A 26,842-nucleotide genomic window follows, 5' to 3' on the forward strand; every position below is an offset into this window, starting at 1 on the left:
GACCCTAGGTACACCTAAAATAGATATCTTTGCCTCCAGCTAATCAACAGGCTTACTAAGATTGCCTAAATAATTTATGTATAACCAACTAGTGGAAACTAGATCTTCTGTGATTTCCCTAGATACATATTCTGCATGTATCATGTATATCCTTGCCTATTTTTGATATTCATTTGAAATTCAGTTGGGACATTTCAGAACACTTGTACTCCAGCTGTATAGCTCTAAGAAAAAGCCATCTGGAGACATAATACAGTATCTTAAAACTGGGCAGAATAATGTTTTAAATCCAAGTGCATTGTCGATCAAGATTCTGAATTTTCTGTTAATGAATATTGAATTGGAATTTTAAAAAATATCACAACACCACAATTCTATTTCCAACTCTGCCACTGGCTTATGTAGGTAAGCATTTTGTCTCTCAGTGCCCTATTTGTACAATAAAAATAACGACATTTAGCATAGATGATACAGTGATATAAAAACAGATAAATATGAGGTATGAGGATGGTTAAATATGAAAAAATAAATAATCTATTTTTCTTGTTTATAGCACAAGAAATGTGAAAAACACACAGTACTGTATGTTGTCTTCAATGAGGTAGCGAAATGAAGCTTGGAACAAAAACTTGCTGCATTGTGGAGAAACTAGGTTTTTTTCTTCCAGTCTCTGCAAACAGAAAGTAAAAGCATTAGCAGACGTTGTCCTACCTTGTTCTGACTGCAAATTCAAGAATCTTTCACATCCGTAGCTGAAATGGAAGGTACAGTACAAACTGTCTAGCTGGAGTTCGTAACTACTAACTTTTATCCAAAATCCATAATTGGAAAATATATTCTGTCTCTTTTGGGTATCAGCTACTAAAAGACTTGCTCATGTCTGCTCCAGTGTGCCAGGAATGCTTTGGGCTGTTAACTGTACTTGTTGAGACTAGCTGCAAAATTAGGGCCAGGTTGCAGCTTCAGTCAGCCATGCAGAAAGTGGAGGAGGAGGACCAAGTACTCCAGGAATAATTTAGGTGTGGCAGAACTTCTGCAGCAGTCGCTGAGAATAGAGCAAGCCTTGTTGCTGTCCCACATGGGCTCAGCTGTGCTGGGTGGTGTTGCCTTCATCTGGGAAGGACATGGCAGCACCGAGCTAGAACAATGTGCAAAAGGAATGTGAGTCACTGTCATTGCAAATCATGTTGGTTTGCATGCACCTCTACCCCCATACTATTTTTGTCAATCCCATAATGCCTGTCTGTTCTCATAGTTAGCGATGTCAGCATGTGCCTTGTATTTCTGTCTTCATTTATTCCATCGGATCTCCGCACAGCTGAAATTCCTTCAGGCCTAAGCCTTGGGGCAGTATGTTGAATTCATGTACCATTCCCAAGTGTGAACTTGATTACCTTTCACATTTAAGAGTTTTCACATTTCAAATGTGTCAGAAAAGACCAAGAAGAAAGACAAACGAAAATCTCATTGAGAGTGATAAAGACATGAATTGTTTCTGGCTTGTATGCCTATAGCGCCTGTTTATGACAGCTGTAGGAAGGGATGAGCAGATCTGCTAATTCATATTTGCTGTGCAGATCTCCATGCTGCTCTGCAAAGCCGGAAGGTCTCTACTGCTTTAGACTGACCTTTAAAGGCAACACCTTTAAGGACTTTTTTCAAAATGTCCACACTCACTGAGTTGTGGTAAATCTGCAGGTATTCTGTCAAAGCCAGTGGATGCTCACCATCCCTAACAAAACATGGACTCATGGTCAGCATTCAATATCCTTGTATGTTGAGACAAATTGAGGGTTGTTCTACATCATGACACCTGTTAAGGCCTGAAAATATTAGAACTGGGCATTTCATAATCATTTTTGTGCTGAATAAGAAGTGCTAGAGCCATTAGCTCCCCTTGTTTCTGTTTCTTCTTTCTACAGCCGTCTTGGCAGATGAGAAAAACCTGTATCTTTCCATGTGGCTAGGAATACAGGCTACTGATCGCAACTGCTGCTAAGTGGCACGTCCAGCTTTCTGATGGAAACACTTATCTCCTCCACATTTGCAGTTTTTGTGTAAAGCTGTGGTTGCCACCTGAAACCATGACTTTCCAGATAATCCTTTTGTTTGATCCTGGCTGACACATATGAGATTGTGCTCTGTTACTTTTTCTGTGCATTTTCATTCATTCCGAATTTCTCAGTCATTCAGAACAGATACATCATGACCACGGTAAACTGAGGCAGTACTAGTAGTTCATTTTTTTGCTGTTTTGGCTCAAAGAAGAATGAATTCAATTACTCTGATTAGGAAAAAGGCTCAGTTAAATTCATTCTCACTTCATTTTGGTGAGAAGACATTCTTCCTTTCCTGAGTGCGATGAAATAAAAAGCAGACGTTGCGTTTTTTTTTTTTAATGAAGGGAATATACAAATCTCAGGCTATAAATTCACTGTGACAGATCTCTGATGGGCTGGATTTGTGCCAGTCAGCAGTCTTTACGGATCATTATGACGGATTATCAAAAAGGCAAACTGCACTTTAGGATGCATTAAACACGGCATAGCCAGCTGGTCAAAAGAGGTGATCCTCCCGCTATAGATAGCGTTGGTGCGGCCTCACCTTGAATATTACATGCAGTTCTGGTCTGCACAATACAACAAGGATGTTAAGGTCCTTGAAAGCATCCAGAGGAGGGCAACAAAGCTGGTAATGTCCTATGACGAGAGGCTGAGGGCACCTGGGTTGCCTGGTCTGGAGGAGAGAAGGCTGAGAGGTGACCTCATTGCTCTACAGCTTCCTTGGGAGGGGAAATGGTGAGGGAAGCACCGATCTCTTCTCCCTGCTCACCAAGGACAGAACGCACAGGAACAGCACAGAGCTGTGCCAGGGGAGGTTCAGACTGCGTATTAGGAAAAATTTCTGTACCACGAGGGTGGGCAAGGCCTGGAAGAGGCCTCCTAGAGAGGTGGTTGATGCCCCACGCCTTTCAGTGTTAAAGAGACGTTTGGATAATGCCCTCATTGATATGGTTTAACTTTTGGTTAGCCCTGAAGGCAGTTGGACTACATGAGCTTTGAAGGTCCCTTCCAACTGAGCTCTTCTCTTCTCTTCTCTTCTCTTCTCTTCTCTTCTCTTCTCTTCTCTTCTCTTCTCATCTTCTCTTCTCCTCTTGTCCTCTTCTCTTCTCTTCTCTTCTCTACTCTTCTCTCTTCTCTTCTCTTCTCTACTCTTCTCTCTTCTCGTCACAAGTGTTTTTGTATACCTCCCCTGGATCCATACTACATTAGTATTGATGAGGGTTTCCAGTTTTTGTTGGCAGATAGTATATTGGAGGATGTATAGAAAATACAAGTCTGAAAACAAGGCTCAAAGTGCTCATTTTTGGAAGTAGTTGCATTAAACATTCTGCTGGAACATGATTTTGGAAGGTCATTCTCTTATTCCAGGGATGTTTGAGTTGAGTTTGACGTTTTTATTAGTAAAGGTTTATGAGGTTATTTAGTCTTGTTCTTTGAGGTATAAACCAGCCCCTGTGGCTTTCACAAGTCTAATTATACAATTATCTGAGATAAAACTTGTGACTAATATACTTTTTAAAACTTCTAGAAAAAGCTGTGCTATACATAGAAATGCCACAATCTCAGGTCATCCCAGACCAAAAAGCAACTGATACACAACTGTGAGGACAGGAATCTCCCTTTTGTGAAGGTATAAAGTTTCCCTTTCGCTCTGGAGTTTACTGGCCTTCCACCTGCCGCCGGGTCAGAATGACGACCATTCCTTGGCTTGCAGGGCAGCGTCATTTCAGAAAGAAATCCTAATTCAAATGGAGAAAGTAAGCATTTTTGTGAGGTATATATTTGATTACTTACATGAGAGCTGCTTGAAGAAAGAAGCCAAGCAGTTAGAGGAAAATGATTTTAAATAGAAATTCTCAACACACCATTCAACTCTCCTTTAACTGGATTCCTACAGAAACAGCAAATAAATGAGGCCAGGATACATGTCATACTGAGTTTGCATTAGCTGGAAGGTTTGGAAATAATTAAGAGCAAAACCGTTAATGCTCCATTTAAATAGCTGCTGCCTATCTGTCCAGTATGAAAGCCCAATCTGTTGTGTTCAATCAGCTTTCAGCTGCTCCTTGCCAGCAGCCTAATTCCCCAGTCTTGTCTCTGTGCTATGCTTGTGCATTCCACTACCTGCTAAGTTAAACCCTGCTGTCCTGGTTTTACATGGAGATTTCTAGTGCTATTCAAACTATCCACAGAGGTTCAGAATACAGCCCCCAAACCTGTAAGCTGTGCTGAGGATCCCTACGAACATGTCTGATTTCAGTGGAGCCCCTGAAAGTGGAAAGTGAAAGTGGAGCCCCGGAGTGGAGCTCTGTGCTGCCTTAGGACTGATTTCAGTCGTACCAGTCTCTGTGTATTTATGCAGTTTTGACCAGCTGTGGATCTGCAATACTTCCATGTTAGCTCCTCTTTTTTTAAGTGATCCAATTGACGATGCAGTGTATGTTGTTCACCCAAGATATTACCTATTATCATACAACAGATAATAGTGCATCTCAGTTTTCCTTAATCTCTTTCCACTTGTGTTTGAGGACCAATACATTGGGTAATCGTATTTATATCGCATGAGGATTCAAAAAAAAAAAAAAAAGCCAATAACTACACTCCTTATGTGCTTAGTGTGTGCTAGATTCTGTGCAAATTGTGAATCAGCTCTACAGGGAAGTCTCTGCTTGGGTCTGACAGTTACAAAGGTCTATGGTTAGTGCTAGAAGTACATTGGCATGATGAAAGGTGCTTTCAGGTTGAGAGGTGTTCTAAGCCTCAAACCTGTACCACCAGTTCTTTACTGAGACGTCTGTATTAAAAATGGCAAAGTTCATTGCACAGGCATTTGGAAGGAATTAAAGAGTAATTCATTGACCTTTGCAGATTAGGTAACACATATTGTCATAAGGAAGTGATATTTGAGTAACAAACAGCAAATGTACACAATTATCTTTCATTAACCTCTGAAGGGAGGCAATCAGGATTTCCTGAAACTAACAAGTTCAGTGTCCTGCATCTTGCATGTATGTTTTCTGGGGTCTGTGTCATGTTAGTTCCCTAACCAGGCCAGACGATGCAAAGTGCATTGCCTGCCTTTTATTTTCTGGAAGTGTACATATGCTGGAAAGAAGGAGGAAGGCTAAGGAATGGGCGTGCAGATGGGTTACTGGAGGCGCTGTGCTCTGCTCTCAGATTTAGCGGCGCCTCGGTTTGCATTGAATTAAATGAAACTGAAATGTCTGCACAATACATTGCGAAACTTATTTCCACTTAAAGCACTTTGAGATACTGAACAGTAACAGAGCAACAAAGAGCAGTGGTTTGCTGCTTTTGCAGAACATCCATATTACAGAAAGAGGATGTGAATGAAAATAAATCTTTTAGAGAGGTGTATGATTCAGAATTTGAATGCCATAAAAGTTAAATATGTTCTTTTTGCTTCTATATTAACTTGGTAACTCAAAGGATTTTTACAAAATTTACAGGAAAAAAATCATGGGAAACTTTTTTTGCTTCCTTCTGGAGAACTAAATCTGTTCAAGTGCAAATGAATGTTTCATTCTTACATGATTTGAAAGAAGATGAATTAGCGGGTCTCCTTCTCTATTCTTTTTTCCACTTTTCTAATTCTACATAAAGATTATTTTCAGATTCATGTGTTGGTTTTATTTATGTGGATTGTTGCACACTGAAATAAATTGGCTACATTCCTGCTAAAGCAGTGTTTTTAAAGCCACTTTTATTTCAAAATTCTTGGTATAGCATTGCACATTTTTTTAAAAATTAAATTAGTGAAATATAGAAAACTTCTGTTCATTGGTCTTAACACTTGAGCTTATGATTGTGTGGCATAAAAAAAAAAAAAAAGGAACAATCCAGACACCCTGGACAAGAGAATCACTTTACCTCAGGACATTGAGATAATTTATCTGGGTGGCTTAGAAAAAGTGCTAGATAAGACTGAAGTATGGAGAGGCTGAGCACATCCAGGCTCAGCATTTGGATGATCAAGAAGCAAATAAATCCAGCAACTGGCATCTGAATATGTTAATGTTGTAATTTCTAACATGGAAACAGGAAACTGCATTTATGAGACAAAAATATATCAGAGAGAAATACGGTTCTATATATAATATATACATTTTACATATCCAACATCTTTGCCAAAATATGAATAATTTGCAAGCACACTGAAGTTAGAAAATGCCAGAAGAAAGGTTGCCTTTCCATGCATGTACCCTAAAGTAATCTTTAATTACGTGATTCCGGGCTTCTTTTTCTAACCCAGCATTTTCTAATTTGAGCAAGTGTTTGATTTTGTAGCCTTAATACTTTTAAATAAAGACTTTGGGGATGTGTTTCCCCAGGTTTTCAAAAAAGCATTTGAAAGTAATGGTATTCCATCCTACTGACATCCACTTGGGTCATCAGCAGGCTCTAACCTTTATCTGTCATCCTAGAAGACTTCTGGTGGCTGTAACTGATGTTGGTGTGATGGTGAAGTTTGTGCAATGATGCCAGGTCTTCTGCCAGGTGACAGAAAGCTGCAGGTGTGGGACAGGAGAACTGTAAGGTAAAGGAGCACCCGAACTGAGTTTTCAATAAGTTACTTATTGTTGCTCTCTCTCATCCTTTTCTGTTCGTTAAAGCTCCCTATTGTGCAATCATTAACAACCTCGCTCAGATAGCAGTCACGTGAACTTCATTGACCTGATTCTGTACTACTTTGTACCATACACATGGTCGTTTTTACTCATGCAAAATAATTAAAAATCTTGATTTCTGTTTTTCTAACAATTTCAAACTACTTTGCACTTAGTTTATGCAGCTGTGAAAGGTAGCACATAATGCTGCAGCATGCACACCCAGGGCCCATATGCTGGGGGGAGGTCACACTTCAAACTGATTTTTTCACCATGGTTGTAAGTCAGAGTAGTCACGCTGACAGCACAGAAGCTGGATCCAGTTTGCTTAAATCATTATTCCTTGCCTGTTTCTTTCTATTGTGAATTGAAGAGTTTTGATCAGTAGTTGTAACATGCAAAGTCTCATAAAAATGGTTCATTTCCTAAAATCTGTTTCTGTGCTCAGGCATGAAGTCTTTTGTATTGATAAGTGAGCTAGCAAAATTTCAAATTTCTCTCTGTGCACAATAGGAACGCTTCCAAACTAGTACCTACCTCTGCTGCATCGAAAAGGCTGGACAATCCCAAGTTCTGATCTCACTGACGTGGAGCTTTCTTGATTTGGGACCCCGACTACTGAGGTAGCTTACAGCCTGCAAAAAGGCCCTACCTGTGGAGCTTCAGACAGGGCTCCAGAGGGTTGTGTACTTACGGTGTGTTACTTTTCAGCTGATTAACTTAAGCCAGGGTTGTGCACCTGGTACTGAAACTGCAAACTGAAAGTTCTCTGTAAGGGCTGGAAACAGCAACAGCCTGGCTTCCATAAATAATACTGGAAGTTAAACAGTGGTTTCACAGTGTCCAGATCACAGTGTAAATAAGAAAGCAGAAAAATCCAGGAAATCCTTAGTTAACAAATGTTTTGTTTTAAAAATGCTATGCTTTTCTTGATCTGTGGGAATCAGCTTCACAGGAGACACTAAACTGAAGGAAGCAAAAAAAACTTTCCTCTGACTTGAGCATGGTGTTCTGATGTACTGAAAGCAAAGTTTGTTCTCAGGCTTCTCGGGGTTAGCCCAAAAGCTCACAGACCTGGGGGAAGTAAGAAACCAGAGAAATACCCTATTAACAAGAGACCAAGCTTGCATCAATAAATATAAAACACCACATGCTGATACCAGACATTACAACATTTGGCAACTTCAGGAGATTGGATTAGTGCAATATTTTGAATTGAATAATCCCAAAGGATGTTCCAGGTGTGTTGGGCCAAATTCTGCCAGGAGGTAACTGTATCAATTTTACTGGATCTGTACCCAGAGCAATTTGATCCTATTTTGTTGTGACCAAAATGCAATGGTCAGGTTTAAACTGAGCAGCTGTAAAAAAGCTATGGCCTCTCTTTTAAAGAAATAATTTTAAAAGTCATTCAGTTATCTCAGGTAAGCACAGGTGCTATTTCAGATAACGGATATTCTTACTATTTCAGATAACAGATATTGTGCTGTTTTCATTTTTGGCTTCCAGAGCAAACTGAGTAGCTCAAAAGCAAAAGGGAGGTAAACAGGAGCAATTCTGAGAAAGTTTTTGCACTTAGGAGTATGCTGATACTTGCTGGTTCTATGCCCCTGTTATCCTTAGTCCACCCCGTTCTAGATCCAGGTCCTGTTTAGGTCACAAGTGTTCCCATTCTGTCCAAAGCATCATCTCTGTCTGGTATTTATTACATACGCCAGTGGACTGAATGACCTGTGAGCGGGCCAAATGCCAGAGGAAAACATGCTCAGGCTGGAGGCAGCCAAAAAACTTCTGGACAGTCATTGGGAAGCTATGAGGGGTTTTGTCCCTTTTTTGCTTTGTTTATGTTTTCTCGTATCTATGTGTTTTTTGAAAACGAGAAACCCTGGTCAGGAAAATACACGTTTTGGCTATGCACAGGTTTCTATATTCTGTTCTGCTCACTCAGTAGCATATTCACTCCTATCCTATGATTTTTTTTTTTCCTCATATCCTCTCCATGGGAAAAATGTGCTGGAAGTGGTGTAGCGTTTGGGTTTATTATTCCTATGTTTGCATTACATGCAAATGGGTAACTGCATCTTGCTTTCAGGTGAAAGGTGGCCACAGCTCCTGAGCAAGTTCGGGAAGCCTGGAGCTTGCACAGAGCTGGTGTGGCAGCGTGGTAGTGGGTAACCAGGCTGTATCACAGGGAAGGATTTTCCTTATCCTGTCTCAGAGCAGAAGGGAGGCATTTCAGCAACCATTACAATAATTTCTGTATCTCGGGAGGCTCAGAGTTGCTGTAGCAACCTTTTGCTAGATAGGAATTTGGCTGGTGAAGCCCCACAGGAATCTGCTCCCACTCTTGACTAACCTCTCACATCACCGGGCTCAACTGCCAGGGAGAAACCCCAGCTGCAGAGCGGGCAGGCTGAGGGCCCTCTTTCCGCAGGTTCCTCACATAACCGTCCCCTAATTACCAGGATCAGATGCCTTTTGGCGATTTTCCACGGAGACAGAGCTCAGTCTGAACCCAAAATGTAAAATGGCCATAGTAAATTTTGTGCCTTTGAACAAGCCCTTATTCATGCACTTGCAGATACAAAATCTGAACATGCCAAAGCAGGGAGTGCAGATTTAGAGACCAGTGTGGGAAGTTTGACTGGGAGGCAGCAGTAGTTCTGGTGACACAAAAGAAGTATTATAAAGTCACTGAGGGGATCAGGCAGATGGGAACAGACTTGAGTAGGAAGGAATACAGACAAGGTCCCCAAAGCCTGTTACTTGGATTTGGATAAAAAATGAAGTGTGAAGTTGGTCAGAGCATGAGGGGATGCATCACTGCTAAACCAGTTCCTTCAAAAGTGTGAAGTAGTTTCTAGGGTAATGAAGGACAGATTTTTGGCCTTCCAAGCTGCTATATGGTTCAGAATAATATTTGGGAGATTTTATTTATAGATAATATTGCCCAATGGTTAGAGAGAGGAGACAGTTATTTTGGATTCTTGCCTTGTATTTCTAAGGCTACTTTAGTAATTGGCTTTGTCAAAGCACAGGACCCTATATGTAACGCCTAGAAAAGTGTAAGGGACATGGTAATTAGAACAAGACTTTGACATAAGACGTAGTTCAACAAACAACTTACCCGGCCCCAAATCTGGTACTTCTACCCAAAGAAGCAGCGGTGCTCCCACCTTACACCTTGGTGCCAGTTTCAGTCCCTTTACTTTCCCTCATTACATGGGTACAGGCACTGGAAAGTTACTTAGCAAAAAAACAGGTTCAGTGTTCAGCCCCACAAGCGGTTTTATCGCTACATCTGACAGACAGGTTAGTCGCTGAACCAACTGTTTATGATTTTTCTCTGTGTTACCTTTCAGGTGAACAGCTCGGTGATGCGGCTGGCAATTCTGCGTGGGCGCTGGACCAACACGGCTGAGGGATGCTGCAGCTGCCCAGGAGCAGGGACATCAGGTAAGAGAGGGGAACCAACCCAGTTGGTGGGATTTCACAAAGGCGGCCACAAGCCCTGGTCTTTGGAAGGGCCCCATTAAGCAGGCACACTCCGAGCACAGCTGTCAGGTAAGACTGGGTCTTCCAAGGGCTGTGTGCTGCCTTCTGTTGTAACTGTTGGAGGAGGAGGAGATGGCATAAATATTGGTTTCCCTTTATATAATATGATTATTGCCTTGGAATCAGGACATGTAGGGCTTCTAGTTCCTACTCGCAGGTTTGCTTCTGTAACTCATTAACAGTCTGTGTAGGCTGAAATACCGAGCAGTCATGGAGCAGGTACCAAGTGAGCGGTGTTTGAATCGACATGCTGAGCTGGGGAACTCGATGGCCAAGGAGAAAAAAAAAGAAGAAAAATTAACAAAACTGTACAGTCTGTAACACTTTTTAATTCTGCAACAAAAAAACAAGCTCTACTGGCAGGTTTCTTAGGCTGCAGGCAGATGTTAGGCCTCCGAGAGAAGGGGGCCCATGTATGGTTACAGCCAGCTGAGCGTGCCGCTGAGTGGCAGCAAGAAAGGCGAGTGGGCTTTGGAAAGCTGGTTGGTCTCTGTGCAGCTGCAAAGTAATCAAAACTGAATACGGACTGTTGCCCTGGTTAGAATCTAAATATTCAAAGTTACAGGGCATTTCATGTAATTGGGGATAGAGCCTTGGCTCTGTTTCAGGGACAGGGGTAAGTTTTTTATTGTATATTTTTAAAAAGAGCATCCAGTTCTATGGAATCTATTCCCAGCTAAAGCACACAAGCTCTGGAAAGGTCAGAGAGAGGCATCTCTAGCTTTGATAAATAAACAAATCTCTTCTCTGTGGCTGGGATGTTGTATTAATAGCAGTAGATTTGGTTTCGCATTGTGGAGCTCCTCCTGTTTCATTGCTATTGAAGATAAGAGAACACAAAATGTTCTGTCACCCTCCCCATGAGAAAACAAGCCAACAGGCAGAGGCTATTATGTTTAAAGATATTACCGAGGCAAAGACTTGGAGAAAGCAAACACTCGGGTTTATATTCGGTAACTACTGGATACCATAGCTGGCACATCAGTAACTCAGCATTATTTAATGTCTTACGTGAGAGAGTGTGCAAGACAAAATCATTACAGTAGAAATAACCTAAAAATAAGGGTTGAGCCCTAGGCAGATGGAAGTGGATTCTATCCTTTTACATTTTTCTTAGTGATTGCAGCAAAAAGTAACAGCTCTTTTCTGCTTCTTAACCTATTTGCCATTCTGCTGCAATCTGTTTTACTTCAGTTTGCAATCTGCAGATATTCAGACCTTCATTACAGGATACCAGGACTGTAAAAGTTTCTCCAAACAGTTCTTGAAAGGAAAAGACTTGTGAAATTGTTATGCCCTCCAACTTGGCAGTAAGCATGTGTAAAATAAATTAACTGAGCTATACCTTAGAGCTTCTCTACACAAGTTCTTGATGAATAATTAATTCTAAAATTCCAGATGTGGAATATCTTAGTTTGGAATACACACTCCTGAGTGTAAGGCAGATTTAATATATGGTAGTGGATGAGAAGCATGATGGGAAGAAATGCAGAATTTATCCGTCATTAGCTATCATACATGACACATACAATATCCCTTCCCACCCCAGGACCCTTTTCCATTAGCCAATACATGCTTAAGACATACCTCTTGTCCTTAGTCACACCTTTTCTCCAGATCGGGCGCCAGTCCAAACAGGAGACAGCCTTCTCTGCTGCAAATAAGCATCTTCTGTTGGAGAGCAGATTGCTAGATAGAAGTAAAAATAAACACCAACCAAATCAGCTAATTCTCCTCTGAACAGTTGTTTTCCTTGCCCTTGAAATGTCATCAGTTACACATTTCTTTCTTTCCCTGATGCTCAGGTAGAGGATCTGTTCAGAGGGGAGTTCTTCGTGCATGCAGTAGGCATTTTGTAAAACTACACCTCTACATAGGATACATAAACAAGCCAAATGACTCAACAGAAAAAAAGAGTTACATGCAGTGAGATCTCTTCCTTTAGGGATATTTATACTGCAAGAAAATAAAAATATTGGCGGAAGACAAAGATACTGAAACCACCGAAATCGTTCTCTCCCCAGTCCGAGTCTGACCAGTCTAGAATTTAATTTTTAGATGTGCTGCCTGATCTGGCCCTAAGGTAGTAGTCCACCTTTTATGTTTCATGTGAGGAAGAGAGTCTCATCTTAGGTTAAGATGTTGCTTACATGTGAGTGTTTATAAGTGAATGTCACTTCCCATCTGCTATACTCATTCCATTTTACAAAAAAAAAGATTATTTCTTCTAGATCAGTACATACGCAAGTTCCTCTAACAAAGTTCATAAGAAATTCTGGGCAGAGGCAATGGATTTATTTGACAGCTACAGATGACTTTAAAATGATTATAAATGTTCAGAGAAAGTAACAGTCTTTGTAGTTAGGAGTAAAAACCCAGTATTGTTCCATATTGTAGCTTCCTTACCTTTTAAGAACAAACCCAAATTTAATTCTGCCATCACAGGATTTTTGGCTGAGTTAAATGTGAGAAAAAATTTCAGTTTTGAGCATGAAATTTCTTTTTGCTGTGATTTTTGATACAACATATGCCACAGAAATGAGGAAAAAACCCTGCAGTTAGTGTGAGGGCCTCCTGATCCTTCTGAAGGATTCTGTGTGTCTCAGTATGTTTGTGCTTTACAGGATTTAATATAGATATTTTTGGAAAGGATTGTGAGTTTTATTTGTACCTGGTACAAATTTGATTTGCTTTTTCAAGCAGATTTAATAGTCATCAGAGCTGTGCTGTGAGTCAGATATTCTAAATCAAAGTGAAATTGTTGCACTTAACATTTTTTGTTTAATTACATCATAAGCTACTAAATCTGAAATGTTTATTTTTACTTTAATATATATCATTAAGAAAGTTCAATGTAACCTACTACATTCATATACTGACCACTGGAAAAGAAATACTAGAAACACAGTGCACCAATTTGAATTATTCCAAGAATATCACGTTCTTAAAGGCATTAAGCATAGAATACTCAATATGTGAGAATACAGAAATTTATTGTTTTATATCTTCAGTGTTGATCCAGTTGTTTGGCTTTGTAAAGATGGAACTGTGGAAAGGCTGTCTTTGCTGCTTAACCTTATGCAGTGATTTTGACGGTACAAGCCTGATATTATCGACTTAAATCTCTTTGAAGAGCACCTGAATTTTCCTACAAGCTGTAACAGAAGGCAGCAACCAGACCCCCAGTTATGTAAGCAATAATATAATTGCTGTTCTGTTTGACATGGTCATAATCTGATTTCTGATCGTATGTTAACAAATTAAGACAATTCTGAGACAGATATTCAACATCATTATTTTACTAATCCACATGTCTTTTTAAAATTTCTATTTTCTTTCAAGAATGAAGTCTGTTCTCTGAGTTGCAGCTGGAGAATGAGGGCAGCTGAGGCCACCTCAGATCTCAGGACATCAATAGCATTAGCAGCTGATGATCTAATTATGGATTATTTGGGTCAGACTCTTTTCTCCTAGCTAGGTGTGACTTGGTTGACTTAAAAGAGGTTAGTTCATTCAGTTTGGAGAGGATACAGCATAAGTGAATCATTCCCCTAATAATTGCCATCCTATTAATCCTTAGAAAAATCTTATATTTCCCATAATCAAATATTCTGACTTTATAAGACATTTTTTGTAAATGATTAAGCATATTGTAATGCTATGACATGATTTGCTGGCAATTATATATGTTATTATTACATTTGTATTAGTTATGTATACTTTGAATGAAGCTCAGGACGGAAGCATTTACTCAGAAAAATACTGTTAAGGAGTGCTTCCTTTGCAACAAAGCAGTATTGTTTTTGCAAAGGAACGTATGAAAAACAGGCCATTGTGGTGCCTATCGTTCACCTGTTCATACCTTAAGCTGACCATACACATGGCATGTGATGAAGTAGGGTTTATTACATCTTTTAAATTCACATTGCTAAAGAGATTGAAAAATATTGTCTAATTGAATTACATAATAACCCATAACTGCATTCCAATATTTTGGAACTTTCCACTGTTTCTTGCATAAGCATTTTTATGATCCTCCTATTGCTGTATTTTATCTCACATTAACTATCAGCCTTGCAGAACAGATCCAACGTGCCTGGACATTAAAGTGACACTCGGTAGAAGTGGTGAAGTCCTGCCTTCTAACAAGCAGGGCTCAGTGTTAATGATGGAGTACACTAATTAGGGCAGGCTGTTTCCTCTTTGGTTGTTCCAAAATCCTGGTCAGGAAATGGGAAGGGATCTGCCCAAGAGTCTACATCAGGAAAGTGATGTAGGCCGATTTATGCCATCAGGTAAATTGTTAGGAAAACAGATTTCCCCACTTCTTGGTCTAGTTAACAAATACATATGTCCTATGAGGGGAGGACGATGGAGAGAAGAACATTCCCTGGAAAATCAAAGGCCTGTGTGAGCTTGGGAAGTTTGGATGTATTAATCTCATTCTGCATCTTTCATTTTCTGAGAATCACACAAAGGAGAGCAGCATGTGACTCCTCTGGCAAAACTAATCAGAAGTTACGAGTATTAATTTCCTGCCTTCCACTACTGGTTGCCTGGTAAGCATTTGTTAAATGATGCAGCGTTTCTGTCTATTTTTTAATTATTATTTATTTCACTCTGTGATCACTTAACATCCCATTAGGGACGTAGGTTCTGATGAAGGGGATATTTCACCTTTGCTCATGAGCTTTTTAATAAAACAGTTGTTATTTTTCTAATTTGTCTTCAGAATGTCTTTGGCTAATCACAGAAGCACATCAAGGACAACAGAAACGGCAGACTTTGGTGCAGTTCTGCATTTTCTCTGACAGTGAAGGCAGTCTGGGAAGCTCCAGACCCCCTTTCTTCATCCATGCCCACTTGCTTCCAGCTCCTTGCCTGCTGCTCGCCCCTTCAGTTGTGGCTATAAGCTGAGTAACTGAGTTAATAACAGGCTGGCTGTGCAGCCCCACAAAGATTTGTGCCAGCACAGCGGAAGAAATGTTTTCACAATAATTGCAGGCTGGTTTAAACAATGGTACTGCAGAGAAGGGCAGTCCCATCTCTTTCAGGCTACCAGGTGGTTTTTCCTAACTGTTCAGTAACGTGTATTGCTGTGCTAGTCTAACCTGTCAATGAACATGCCAACATAGGCTTTTTTAAGTCATTTGGGACAGAATTCTTTTGAATGCAAAGCGACTGTCTTGCATAACTTTCTGTTTGGGCAGTCTGGGTTTTCTTTACAGCAGTTTGGTTCCACAGGCAGGGTAAGTGGGAGTGGGAGCGTGCTCTGCCCGTCACCTAGCTTCTTTCATGTTCTTTAACTTGCCCACTCATCTGGGTGTAGGCCATTGACAGCACTTTATGTAGTAATTTATCTTTTAAAAAAATATGCAAACAGCATGAGCTTGCATACAGAATCTTCTAGCCAAGTCTGTGGACCTGTGTGCCCACTATGGGTGGCTGTGAGCAACCTTTAGAAAAAGGGTTTCAGATGGGTCAGTTCTCCAAAACTCTTCACATGGAGTCAGCTGTGCAAGCAGTTTGCACAAGGTGGGTATGACTGCACGCACATAGGTATGAGGATTGAGTGTTTTACCATCAGTGCAGTAATGGCTATGAACCAAGTCATGTTGGAAAATAAAATCTTGTAAACAGAACTTGTTTTGTGATGTCTCTGCTTTTGGCAGATTGGCTGGCTGGGCCGGCTGCTGGCTCTGGTCTAACGGCAGTGGGTCCGTGCCTGCATGGATTGCATGTATGTCAGGTTTTGAAACAGCATTTTGTGAATTTTAGTTTACTGTCTGCCTTGCAAAGACAATTTTCCCTGAAGGTATTAGTATATTCCAAGTAATGCTTTCAGTTAAATGCAAAGTTCTCACTGTTATTTTACTGGACAGATCTTGTTTTTGAAGTTCCATGCAGTCTGTACAACACACTGCAATTTAAGAAGCTCCATCTAATATTTGTTGACCTTCTTTTAGCTTCCAGGTGTAAATTATTGCTGGATTTAATTTCCTGGAAACCTACTTTCTCATTGTATTCAGGGAGCAACCATAGTATGTGCAGTAAGAGGGCAGGCTTAATCCATGCTTACTTACCGTGTGCCTTATCTCTGACCAATAGTCACCCCCAACTTAATTAGCTAGTGTTGTGTTTGGATATCCAATATTTATGCATCAGTGAAGCAATAACACTGCAACCCACTCTATTTGTTGAAAGCCTTTTATAAAACCTCGATGTACCCATAGGGATTGTTTCAAAGATAAATTGCATTAGCACTGTGTATTTGCAGGTAAAGTTGGCTCTGATGCAGCTGCTGTAGCAAAGAAAAATTCCCTTATTATTAAACCCCAGTATCCATGCCCTTCCAGGGAGAATACAATGCTGTAAGCATCGCTGAGCCTGCTGTAACAGTTCATCTGATTCTAACGGAATTACAGGCTGAATATCTAGTAAGTAAGGAGAAGATTTCCATCAAAGCTAATAGTGTTGTTTTGTTTGTTTTGTTTTGCTAAGGAACCATTTTTTTCAGAAAGTATAATTTTTCTTTGGAAAGTTTTAACTTTGCATTAAAAAAGGTGTTTTGTTTTTTTTTTTTAGTGAAAGCCATGATGTTTCAGATTTTCTTCAAGATACAATATTAACATGTATGTCTTTTGTGTTGTTTACACTGAATATTTATCGTGGGGAAAATGTGTTTTTATTCCCCTGTGGTATATGCTTGTATCAACAAAACTTCAATTTTTGTTTAAAGCCAAATTTATCAGAATAAATAGGACCTATCACCACTGACTGGGTTATTCATTAACTGAGGTGACCCTGGATTTGTTCTCACATATAAAAGTAAAAATTAGTGCTCCAGTGATAAATCTGCTTCCTGTGTATTTGAGAGGGTCTCATTGCAACCAATTCCAACCAATTCCAGCAGCCGGAACACTGAGGATACACCAACCAAGCAGAAGAAACAGCTTTGACCACAAGTGGCCAGGGCACTGAACCAGAAGCACAAACTCTCTCATCCCTCACCATGCTGTAAGCCTGACAGGTTTTCCCATGTGCTTTCAGTCACGCCTCTTTACATTTTTGAAAGCAACACTGAATAGTAAAAGTATCTTGACTTCCTCTGGGTGTTTAAGAAAAAGTTTCTTGTTATTTCTCTAGTTGTATAATTAACGTTCCAGTTACAGCACAACGTAGGCACTTGTAAAAGGCTGAAAATGTACACAGGACAGGCTCACAAACAAGTTGCCCTAAAATGCTGTCTACTGCTTTATAACTAAGAGACCTAATCTTTGTTTGCATGCATGTATGCATGTGCACGCCGTGTTTCTACTTAGGACTACTTCTCCTGATATTTCTCTCTTTGCAATGGTCAAAAGCTGTCAGGATAACAGAGAATCTCACATTTGGTCTTGTTGCCTCCACGAGCTCAGTGAAGGTAGCTGCGACGCTTTTTATAGTTTGAAACTCCCTGTTACAATTTAATTAAAAACTTCAGAAAAATGGCTTCACATCTGTACCATATTTGTTTATCAGTATCTGTTATGACCTTTCCTTTACACATTTTGATGAATTAATAGATTGCAAATGTACAAATGTTTTACTTCTGAATTACTTTTTAGGGAGTGGCAGAGGTCAGACGAGGATACTCAGAGCTGGGACGCTGACAACTGCACTGGTAAGCATCAGGCTAGGATGAGGGTTAGGGCGTCTGAACAACAAGGGTCAGGAGAGGGCTCAGGGAGGTTTCTTGTAGAGCATCGAGCTGGGGATTCTGGGCATACCCTTAGGCCACAACCAGGGCTGAGCACAGAGACAAGGACCAGATTCCTACTTTTGCTTTTGCTTCATTCTGTACCATGGTTTGTTCACCTAGTGAATAATAATAATAGCAGCAACTTGTTTATCTGGCTGTGTGGTCAACAGACTTTAGTAAAGGTTGTTTGTAAATTATTTTGAGATTCTGCGATGAAAATTGCTGTACCAAATAGTTTATTTTAACCTGATTTGTGCATGTGCTAATATAGTCATACTCATATACATATAGGTTCACAGGATCAATTAACAGTCACTTCTCTTAAGCTGCCCACAGCTACTGTACATGACAATGCCATAAAATCAGGGAACTACATATTCTAGAGTTAGCTCTTGAACCATCAGTCATAATGAGTGGAAAATAGAGCTATAAAAATATGTATTGACATTGGAGCGTGATCAAATGAGTTTAAACAATATACTCGAGTAGCAGATTTACATCTGCATTTGCATATACCACTTACGCCAAATATATCCCAGATTTAGTTTCCATATTATATTTTGCATTTGACCATTAGATGACACAAGGCTATATTATTATTTAAGACAGTAAATATTATAGAGGATAAATGACAATACTGTACTCTGTCAATTCTGTTTCTATTCACAGCAATGAAACTGCGTTATCATTGCAACAAACTAATTTCATTTCGTTACAGATTGCAGTATGCCTGTAGCAGACACTAATACAAATTAATTAAAGTATATTGATTGTAACAAAAATTAAGTGCAAACTATTTAAAACTTCCTAAGTGATTAGATATAATAAAACTTTGCAGACACAATTGCACAGCTGGCAAACCAAAGTCAGAAGAAAACAATCACCCCACTCTAGATGTACAAAGAACCTGGCTCCTAACCTTGGCTTTTAAACTTGAAGCTTGACAAACAATATTTCTCCTGTGATCTGGACAGGTGGCAGTCCCATCACAGAGCACTTGCCAGCATTACCACTCTCCTCATTTAGACTTTACATCAAGTCTGTGCGAGCCCTGGCTTGAAATCAGATTCTGGTCTATAAGCAAAGACAAAGGCTAACACTTATTTATTAACACTAGTTTTAAGAACCAAAGGTATTACATAAAGGACCAGTGCTCATTTAGATTACACAGTATTTTAAAGGGACATGATACACTAGAGGACTATTTATATGTACATTTGAACATAACTGTTGATTACCTAAAATACTTCTTATCCTAAACAGATAGACACTGCTAGCAAGATACAGAAAAACAATTTTACAATAGCATAAAATAATAACACTGTTTTGTTTGTGGCTACACAAAAGGATTGAAGAGTATAATTTTACTCTCTTAGACCAAATGAAGTCCTAAATTGGAAAAGCAGCTCCATCCAAGGTCGCCTCTGTTGTTTCCAAAAATATCTTGAAACAAACGCAAGAGGGGCACTTTGTTGGGTGTTATCTAGACATATATAGTTTCAATCAAATTCTTCAAGAAGTGTCAGAATAAAAGTCGAACATTTGTTTGACACTGCCAAGTCCCTAGCAAGCGAATCCCTTCAAAGGTTGAAAATAACTTTGATAACAGAATTAAGAATTATAGGATGTTTTCTTTACACTTTAAAAAAAGCCGCATATATTTGGGATGGAATTATAAACACTTTTGAGAAATTTCATAAAATGATTGTATAATTCTTTCCGCTACACCGGGCAAAGTGTTACAGGGTTGCGTTAATGATCCTAGGAAAATATTTATAGTGCTTTTTCCAGGATAAGAGTTCTCTCTTCCCCTCTCGTTATATTTTATGATCAACCTTCACTTCATGCAATTAAATCAACAAGCAGAAAAGAACCTTTAGTGTATATAGATTTTAAAGTGATGCATTTCACATACAAATGGTTGAAGTACAGTGTGGTAAATATAAAATACAAAAGGAATAGTAGGCACACCAGTAACAACCCATTATGAAGTATGCCACATTCCATCTCTTTGTCAGAAGGATTCAGGTTTTCTTCTCATTTGTAGCTGTGGGAGATATTTTCCTAAGGAGATTTGAGATGATTTTGTCATTGCCCATGAGAGAATAAATTCCCAATTTTCGTTGCTGTCCCCTGAACATTAACTGGATCGCTCACTGTTTCCTGACTCACTCATGCAGATACCTGAGCACTCTAATCAGCCTACATAAAATGAAAATGAAGTAGAGAAATCCTTTAGGACAAAAGATGCTGTATAAATGTAAAAGTATTAGTGGAACAGGTTGTCTGTGGGTGACTTTCAGTGTTCTGATACAGTTCTGTTTTCTTTTAAATATGCTGTGAAAACATGGCAAGCTTTAAAACATGGAAAAAGGGAGGTGGGTATGATGTTTTATATATACTCCAAAAAAAATCAGTTTCTGAATGTTGCAGTCCACAGGATGCTGTCTCAGAGAAATGCATCATTTAAATGCTAGTTGATACGCAAAATGCATCATTTTCACATTTTTAATTTTTAGATCTTCAATTTTTAGAATTCCAAATTAATCAGCCCTTTTTGCTTTTGCTAATTCATCACTAATGGCTCTGAGATTTATGTGCTAACTCCAAAGAAATGCCTAAACACTGTTACTTGCCAGAAAATGCTGCAATAATGTAAACCGAATCAACTGCTTTATTCCTTCCATTTTATAACCTTGGAGTTTCGACATATTTAAAAAACAGTAATCTGTTAAAAAATTGCATTCAAATTTATTTTAATTGCAGAAAAACTCAATCACAATTTTTTCAGGATGAACCAGTTGTAAAATCTATAATGAAGAAATTGTGAGATTATTTCCTTTATTATTTCCCTTACATGGTTAGTCTTTGTATAAGATGTATGCCTTTGTAGTTTTGTTGTTGCTTCCTAAATGCCAGGCATATTTTCTATTCCATTAGAGGGAAAAGAAGTAGGGAGAGAGAAGAGAATTTATCTTTGAAAATTGGTAAGATCCCATTTTCCATACTCCTATCAAGTGCATTTTTTCCAGTATTAGCAAAATGTGCAGGATTTGTCTTTATCCTGTTTCAGAAGTAGACCTAATTAAGTGCTTATTGTATAAATGAGTGTTTTTAAGACCTGAGCAGTTGCAATAAAATTTAGAAGCTTAAAAATGAAATGTTGTTCTGTAATGACAGACTGAACTGAAACGGTGCAATAGGCATTGGCTTGTGCAGAGCCTCTTGCAGAAAAAGTACTCTAGTTCTTGGCATTCAGCAAATGCCAGTTGCATGCATCCCAATTTGCAAAAACATACTTTTCTCCAAACTATGAGAAATGGAGATTTAAAAAAAGGTAAAAATATACTTCTTATTTTTGTAGTAAATAAAAATAATACCTAAATACAAAGTAATGCATAAGGCTGCATTTTAAACACTATAAATACGCCAGCACTAGATTTGTGCAAGGCAGCCTCTCATAGATGTCTAATAAAAATCAAATTGTATTGCTAACTACTTGTGGATTTTGGTTGTGCTGAGAAAAACTTGCACAAACAATTTTTGTTATAAATTAGAATGTGTCTAATGGAACATTGATTTGTGTTGGATGAAAGTCATTACTTTAAAGATAATTATAGTTTTTTTTTTCCTCTCTGTCTCATAAATCTGATGCTGGCCCTTTTAATTCCTACTTGTTCTGTCAGGAGGAAGAATACAGAGCTAAATCCAGCAGACCTTATTTTGGCAAAACTCCCACTGAAGTCAGTGAGGGTTTTGTGAGAGTAAGGACTGCATGATTTGTCTCACAGTTTCTGCTGATTATTTGGAGTATGATTGCTAACACCAGAGCTCCTCACTGAGTTTGACGTTACTGCAGCACCGTGGCTGACAGCATGTTTTTTTTTTTTTGTCACAATCGTGAAAATTGGTGTAATGCGACTGTGAAAAATACCCTTTTCACCCAGTGACCTTGGAATAAGACGGGCTGCCTTGGGGTTTTGGAGACTGTTACTGTGGAACTAACGCTAAAGAAAGAGAGACACTGAGAATGTGAAGAACCCCCTTTAAATTCATACTGAAGATTTAAAGAACTCTTTAAACTAGCTCAAAGTAGGTCAAATTCTGATTGTTAAAAAACAACTAATCAACTGGGTGTTGTCAAGACAGGTGGTACCTTGTGATAAAATGTTGATTCATGTAGTATTTCCTCACTGAACCCTGACACGTCCCTGAAAAAAAAAAATTGTTTCCATTACAGATTGCAATAGAGAAAGGCAGCTGAAGAGTTAACAGCATTCCTTCAGCAGGAGACCTAGTGCTACAAAAGATAATGTAGGGCAAATGTTGAGAATGAGTTCTTTGTCTTTTTCACTTAAATCTGAGCAAATCCAGGCAGGGCCAATGAGAGAAAGCAGATCTGCGAGCATCCGTGCTGTCCTCATCCACAACCAAGATGACGGCATTCCAGTTTCCCACACCACCCTGGCCATGTGTCACGACCTTTCTCCCAAGGTGACACCTTTCGGGCGACAGCACTTCAGCCTCTGCAGCCTCCCAGTCGTGTCTGCCTGCCTTCTCGTGGACGCTGACTCCAGGCTCACCAGACACTGCCAGAGTGGTGATTTAGAAACTGGAGCGATGCTGCCAAGTTGCTCGGCTTTGAGCACTTGCTGAGGACAGCCACTGGGTATAACAGTGAACTTTCAGTCGCTGTTGATTTGGGCCAGACAAGAAACAGTGATCTAAGGAAAAAAAAGCTCTCTACTTCATTTCCAGCTCCTGAACCAGCAAGTCATTCGGAGAGGAGTTTTTCATGCTCATCATAAGGCCGTTTTCTAGGCTCTGAACTGTTCTAAATACTTCTGCCGTATTGTATTTTGTAACAGTGATCAGCATCACAGCTGTAGGAAAGCCTTATCAAGAAAGCTCTGGAAATCACTATATTTAAACATAATAAAACACAATAGCAGCACCTAACTGTGATGTCTGTAGGCAACTATATATATGACTTCACTAGTAGTAATACCTATGCGAATAAAGGTGTACAAGTAAGTATTCATAGAGTTGGGTTACTTAAGGAAGCCTAAGAACATTTACTTTACTTACTATAGCTCATATGGAGGTAAAATGGTACTGTTAATATAAACAAAATAATCTGATCTCCAGATGATAAAATGGCTAGTTAAATACTACAGTAAATGTACTGTTTTCTCATGCTTATTTCTGATGCCTGTAACTATTTCATTTCTTAGCTCTATGTGCAAATCTCCTGTGGCTCTAGGGACAGTTGACGTCAACGTAACTAACTAATGCAAAGCTGCACAACACTACAGGAGTTTTTATAGCTGGAATACTTTCTCATCCAGTTCTGGATAAAGATAAGGAGAAGCCTTTTGAAGCAAAGTAAGCTGCTGCTCATAAGTGCCTGCTCTGATCGGTGTTCCAAATGGAAGAAATTTGGTAAGTGCTGAGACCCCAAGTTTAACTGTGCACATTTTTTATTTATTTCAGCCTTCACAAGGGAAAGGCAGGTGTTTTTCTCTATGGTATGTTTAATCTTATTAATTAACCAGCTAGACTATTAGTAATAACAAAGGAAAAAAAAAATAGAAGTAAGCTTTTTGTTGCAAGTTAGGAAGTAAAGATACAACTGCAAAACTCAGTCAAAGATTTTTGAATGCTCCCATCAAATCCCAAACTATGTGGAAAAGCCAGTGAACAGAATCCATTAAATTTGCATGTATTAAATGTCCACTTACATAAAAGCTAAAAATAGCTTTCGAGTTTTTCCAATTTTCTTTTCATAACAGTTATTATGATTTTCTGCTTCGTCTCAGAAAGTAATTTTGCTGCTGCTGTAGTGTATAATCTGTGTGCCCTTTCTTGGTGCAGTACAAATGACAGAGCACTAATCAGATCAGAGCAACAATCACGTCATCGTTGAGTAACTAGCAATAAACTGTTTTTACAAGGAAGAAAGATGAACTATTTTTAGGGTAACTCTGAACTGAAAAACAGAAAATGATTACACTGTCTTACTCTACATCACTGCTATGAATTTCAAAAGCATTACTTTTTCCTGGGCAGCAGACTAATCCACATAATAAATCTCTGCATAAATGGTCTAGTCAAATGGAGCTTTTAGGATTTTGGTAAAAGTTTTGAATTGAAATGTATGAAATCCCCTTTCCCCCCTCCCGCCCCCCTTTCTGGTGGCTTTGAACTACAGGCAGTCCTCCAGCACTGCATCCTAAGTAACTTAGATGCCCGTTTTTGGTGGTTATCCCAAGTTTTCAGCGTCTTATGTCTAGATGTCTATGTTATTTTACTATTGTGGGCAAGCATTCAGCAAACCCCTCATTTGGAAGTCCAGGTACGTGACTCCCGTAACCTTCTTCAGACCAACAGGCTCTACAGTGCAATGCAGGTGATGTATGGTAATGATGGTACGGGGCTAGCAAGGAGAAAATTTACAGATGTCTCTAGAGATGGCTGTGCCCACACTGTGTAGTCTGCACATGCTTTTTTCCTGAGCTTCTCCCTTTCTGATTGATATGGTCTCCCTTCAGTGTCTTACTCCAGCCTGTTCTCTTGCTGCCATCCTGGAAGCAGCCTCTGGTGGCAACGCATCGCCTTCCCCTCACTTTGGCTAACTCTACCTGTGCCTGTGTCCCACACAGTGGCCTTCCCTCCACGCTCCCTGAAAATGTGTGTAGGGGAGAATGCGCTGCTTCTCCTTGTCATGGGAAAGATTAGCATGCAGCTGTTGAGAAAGACTATCTTCAGCTATTCGGCAGTGTGGGAGGGCTTACATGAGGATGTCCTGAGCATCTGTGGACGTGCTCCTTAAGCATTAGTGGGGTTTTGAGCCTTTTGGGGGGCATCTGAAATAAATGTCATTAAATGACCCTGAGCTTTTCAAACCTCTTTTTCCTGTAGCCCAGCAAGAAACTTGTCACAAAGAATTTACTTTCTATTACTTCTTTTACCTACAAAATGTGAAAAATAAAACCATACAGCCAAAATGGAGTCATCATATTTTATTTTAGTTCTGTTAACAAATATATTTAATGTAAAGGCAAACTAGGACCTATACAGTTACCAGACTCTCTTGATAGAGAAAACAGCAGCAGATTTCATAGGCAGGTGTCAGAGAAAGCTAAATAATTTTTTGTGTCCAAACTACACCTGAAAGAACTATCAGTGATAAAGTCCACTCTACTTTAGGCAGGAAAAAGAAAAAAAATAAGAAGAAAAAAAAAACTATATAGAAATTCAGTAAGCCAAGAGACTAAAGAAGAACAGCAGGAGTTCTCGTCACCCAGACTTATCTCTCTGCTTCTAGTCTTTGATTGTGACTAAGAGGCGCTCATCAGAAATGATGAAGCGTGAGGGACAGTTTCAAGCCCCATCTGCATTCCTTTTACCCTGGGTCAGCCATGGGTCTCACGATGCAATTTTAAGGGCAATGGAAGTTGCCTGTGGCTCACAGGTTAAAGCCAGAGTATGAGGGAGCCTTGCATATCTACCTGTTTGGCACAGCCGGACGTATACAGGAACCACTGTGCCATATTTACATCCACCGATAGTCTTCCATCCCTGGGATGTCCCTCTTTGGGTAGTGCAACCACTCTGGAACCATACTGCACAGATAAAACAGCAAAATGCCCTCAGTGGAGAAAGCCTTTAGGGGACCACAGTTAGCACTTTCAGGTGGACAACTAAGAAAAATGAGAAAAAGGTATATGTGCAAGAAAAACCGCATTTGTTAAAACCAACAAGAGACAATGGAAAAAAGCTCAGAATCCAAGTAATTGTTCTCAGAACCTACTCCTGACACTGTAGCACTGAACTGTCTCCTGGAAGCACAATCAGTTTAACTCAGCCATGCAAGGAAAGTATGACTAGGAGTGTGCAGGCAAGGTCTGTGCAGCTCAGACAGAAAATGGCTTCATTCTTGCCAGTCACACTAGATGAATAAAGACAATAGGGAAGGAGAGGGCCAAGCCAGGAGGTCCACAATTATACAATATTGAGTCCCAGACCTTGCAAAAATGTAATCTTAGAGATACAGAATAAGGAGCAGAGCAATTACATAAGTTTTCCGTGACCCTGGAAGAGGATTTTTTTTCCTTTGATCTCTCTGCAGATGCATGCCATTCCCAGACTCATAAAACAGATTTATGATGAGGTTCACCCTAGTGCAGATTTCATAACAGATCTTCCTAACCATGTTTTGTTGTCACTTAAACAATGGAGGAAAAACTTCATCGAGTGCTTAGTTGCCCTCCTTGTTTATCCACCAAAACTAAATAAAGTACAACAAATTTTTACAGAAATGATGAAAGCAACAATGTTGAGTAAGAGGTTACCTTTAAGAAGTCAATACACTGTCTTCCCACTTTATGCTGGTATAAAGAAGGCAGAATTCATAATACAAGCCTATCTTTACCTCCTTCCTGAATGACTTGACCAATGGCTGTTTGATTTTGTTGTTTTAGAAAACATTCTCTCTTACATTCCATTAACTGCTCAAAGTCCTGCCACATTTTAATTTGCTTCATATTTGGCCCATGAGTTTCCCGTACAACTTTCTGCTTCTCTCGTAATTTCTGTTAGAAATACAAAAATATTAGATTACTGGAACGGTTTTATACCACAAAAATTGCTTACAAAGGCAGCTTGGAATGACAAGGATTTTTATACGCTACTGAAATATTATTACCTTTTGTTCAAGTTACTAACACTCCTTGCAAGCAATAAATGAATCAGCACCTGGGACTTATCTATCTGCTTTGTATGGATTGACAATCCTTTCAGTGCCTTAAAACCGTCTAAATAATGGTCTCATATATTTGAGAAGTTATGGTAAA

General features: G+C 39.4%; 1 protein-coding gene and 2 long non-coding RNA genes across 4 annotated transcripts in view; 1 reads left to right on the forward strand and 2 right to left on the reverse strand.

Annotated features, from left to right (window-relative positions):
* Nucleotides 1-6,128: 6,128 nt before the first annotated feature.
* Nucleotides 6,129-12,423, reverse strand: LOC121079747. Of its 2 annotated transcripts, none has more exons than XR_005825159.1 (3): nt 11,834-12,423; nt 9,819-10,509; nt 6,129-7,765 (listed from the first exon to the last, which is right to left on the reverse strand). It is a non-coding gene; the product is annotated as an uncharacterized LOC121079747 (long non-coding RNA). The 2 variants fall into 2 exon arrangements; XR_005825160.1 differs by having other exon boundaries at nt 9,819-9,937; nt 10,047-12,423.
* Nucleotides 10,169-20,722, forward strand: LOC121079748. The gene is made up of 4 exons (XR_005825161.1): nt 10,169-10,255; nt 13,258-13,607; nt 20,269-20,275; nt 20,712-20,722. It is a non-coding gene; the product is annotated as an uncharacterized LOC121079748 (long non-coding RNA).
* Nucleotides 20,723-24,994: 4,272 nt separating this feature from the next.
* The window catches only part of IFT81 (intraflagellar transport 81), a 44,118-nt gene continuing 42,270 nt past the window's right edge, over nt 24,995-26,842 (reverse strand). Inside the window, exon 18 of the mRNA XM_040577375.1 lies at nt 24,995-26,581. Coding sequence (XP_040433309.1) covers nt 26,399-26,581 — 183 coding nt within the window. The 3' untranslated portion in view covers nt 24,995-26,398. The remainder of the gene's footprint in view (nt 26,582-26,842) is intronic.

The sequence above is a fragment of the Cygnus olor genome, chromosome 17, assembly GCF_009769625.2.
Source record: "Cygnus olor isolate bCygOlo1 chromosome 17, bCygOlo1.pri.v2, whole genome shotgun sequence".
Classification (NCBI taxonomy): domain Eukaryota; kingdom Metazoa; phylum Chordata; class Aves; order Anseriformes; family Anatidae; genus Cygnus; species Cygnus olor.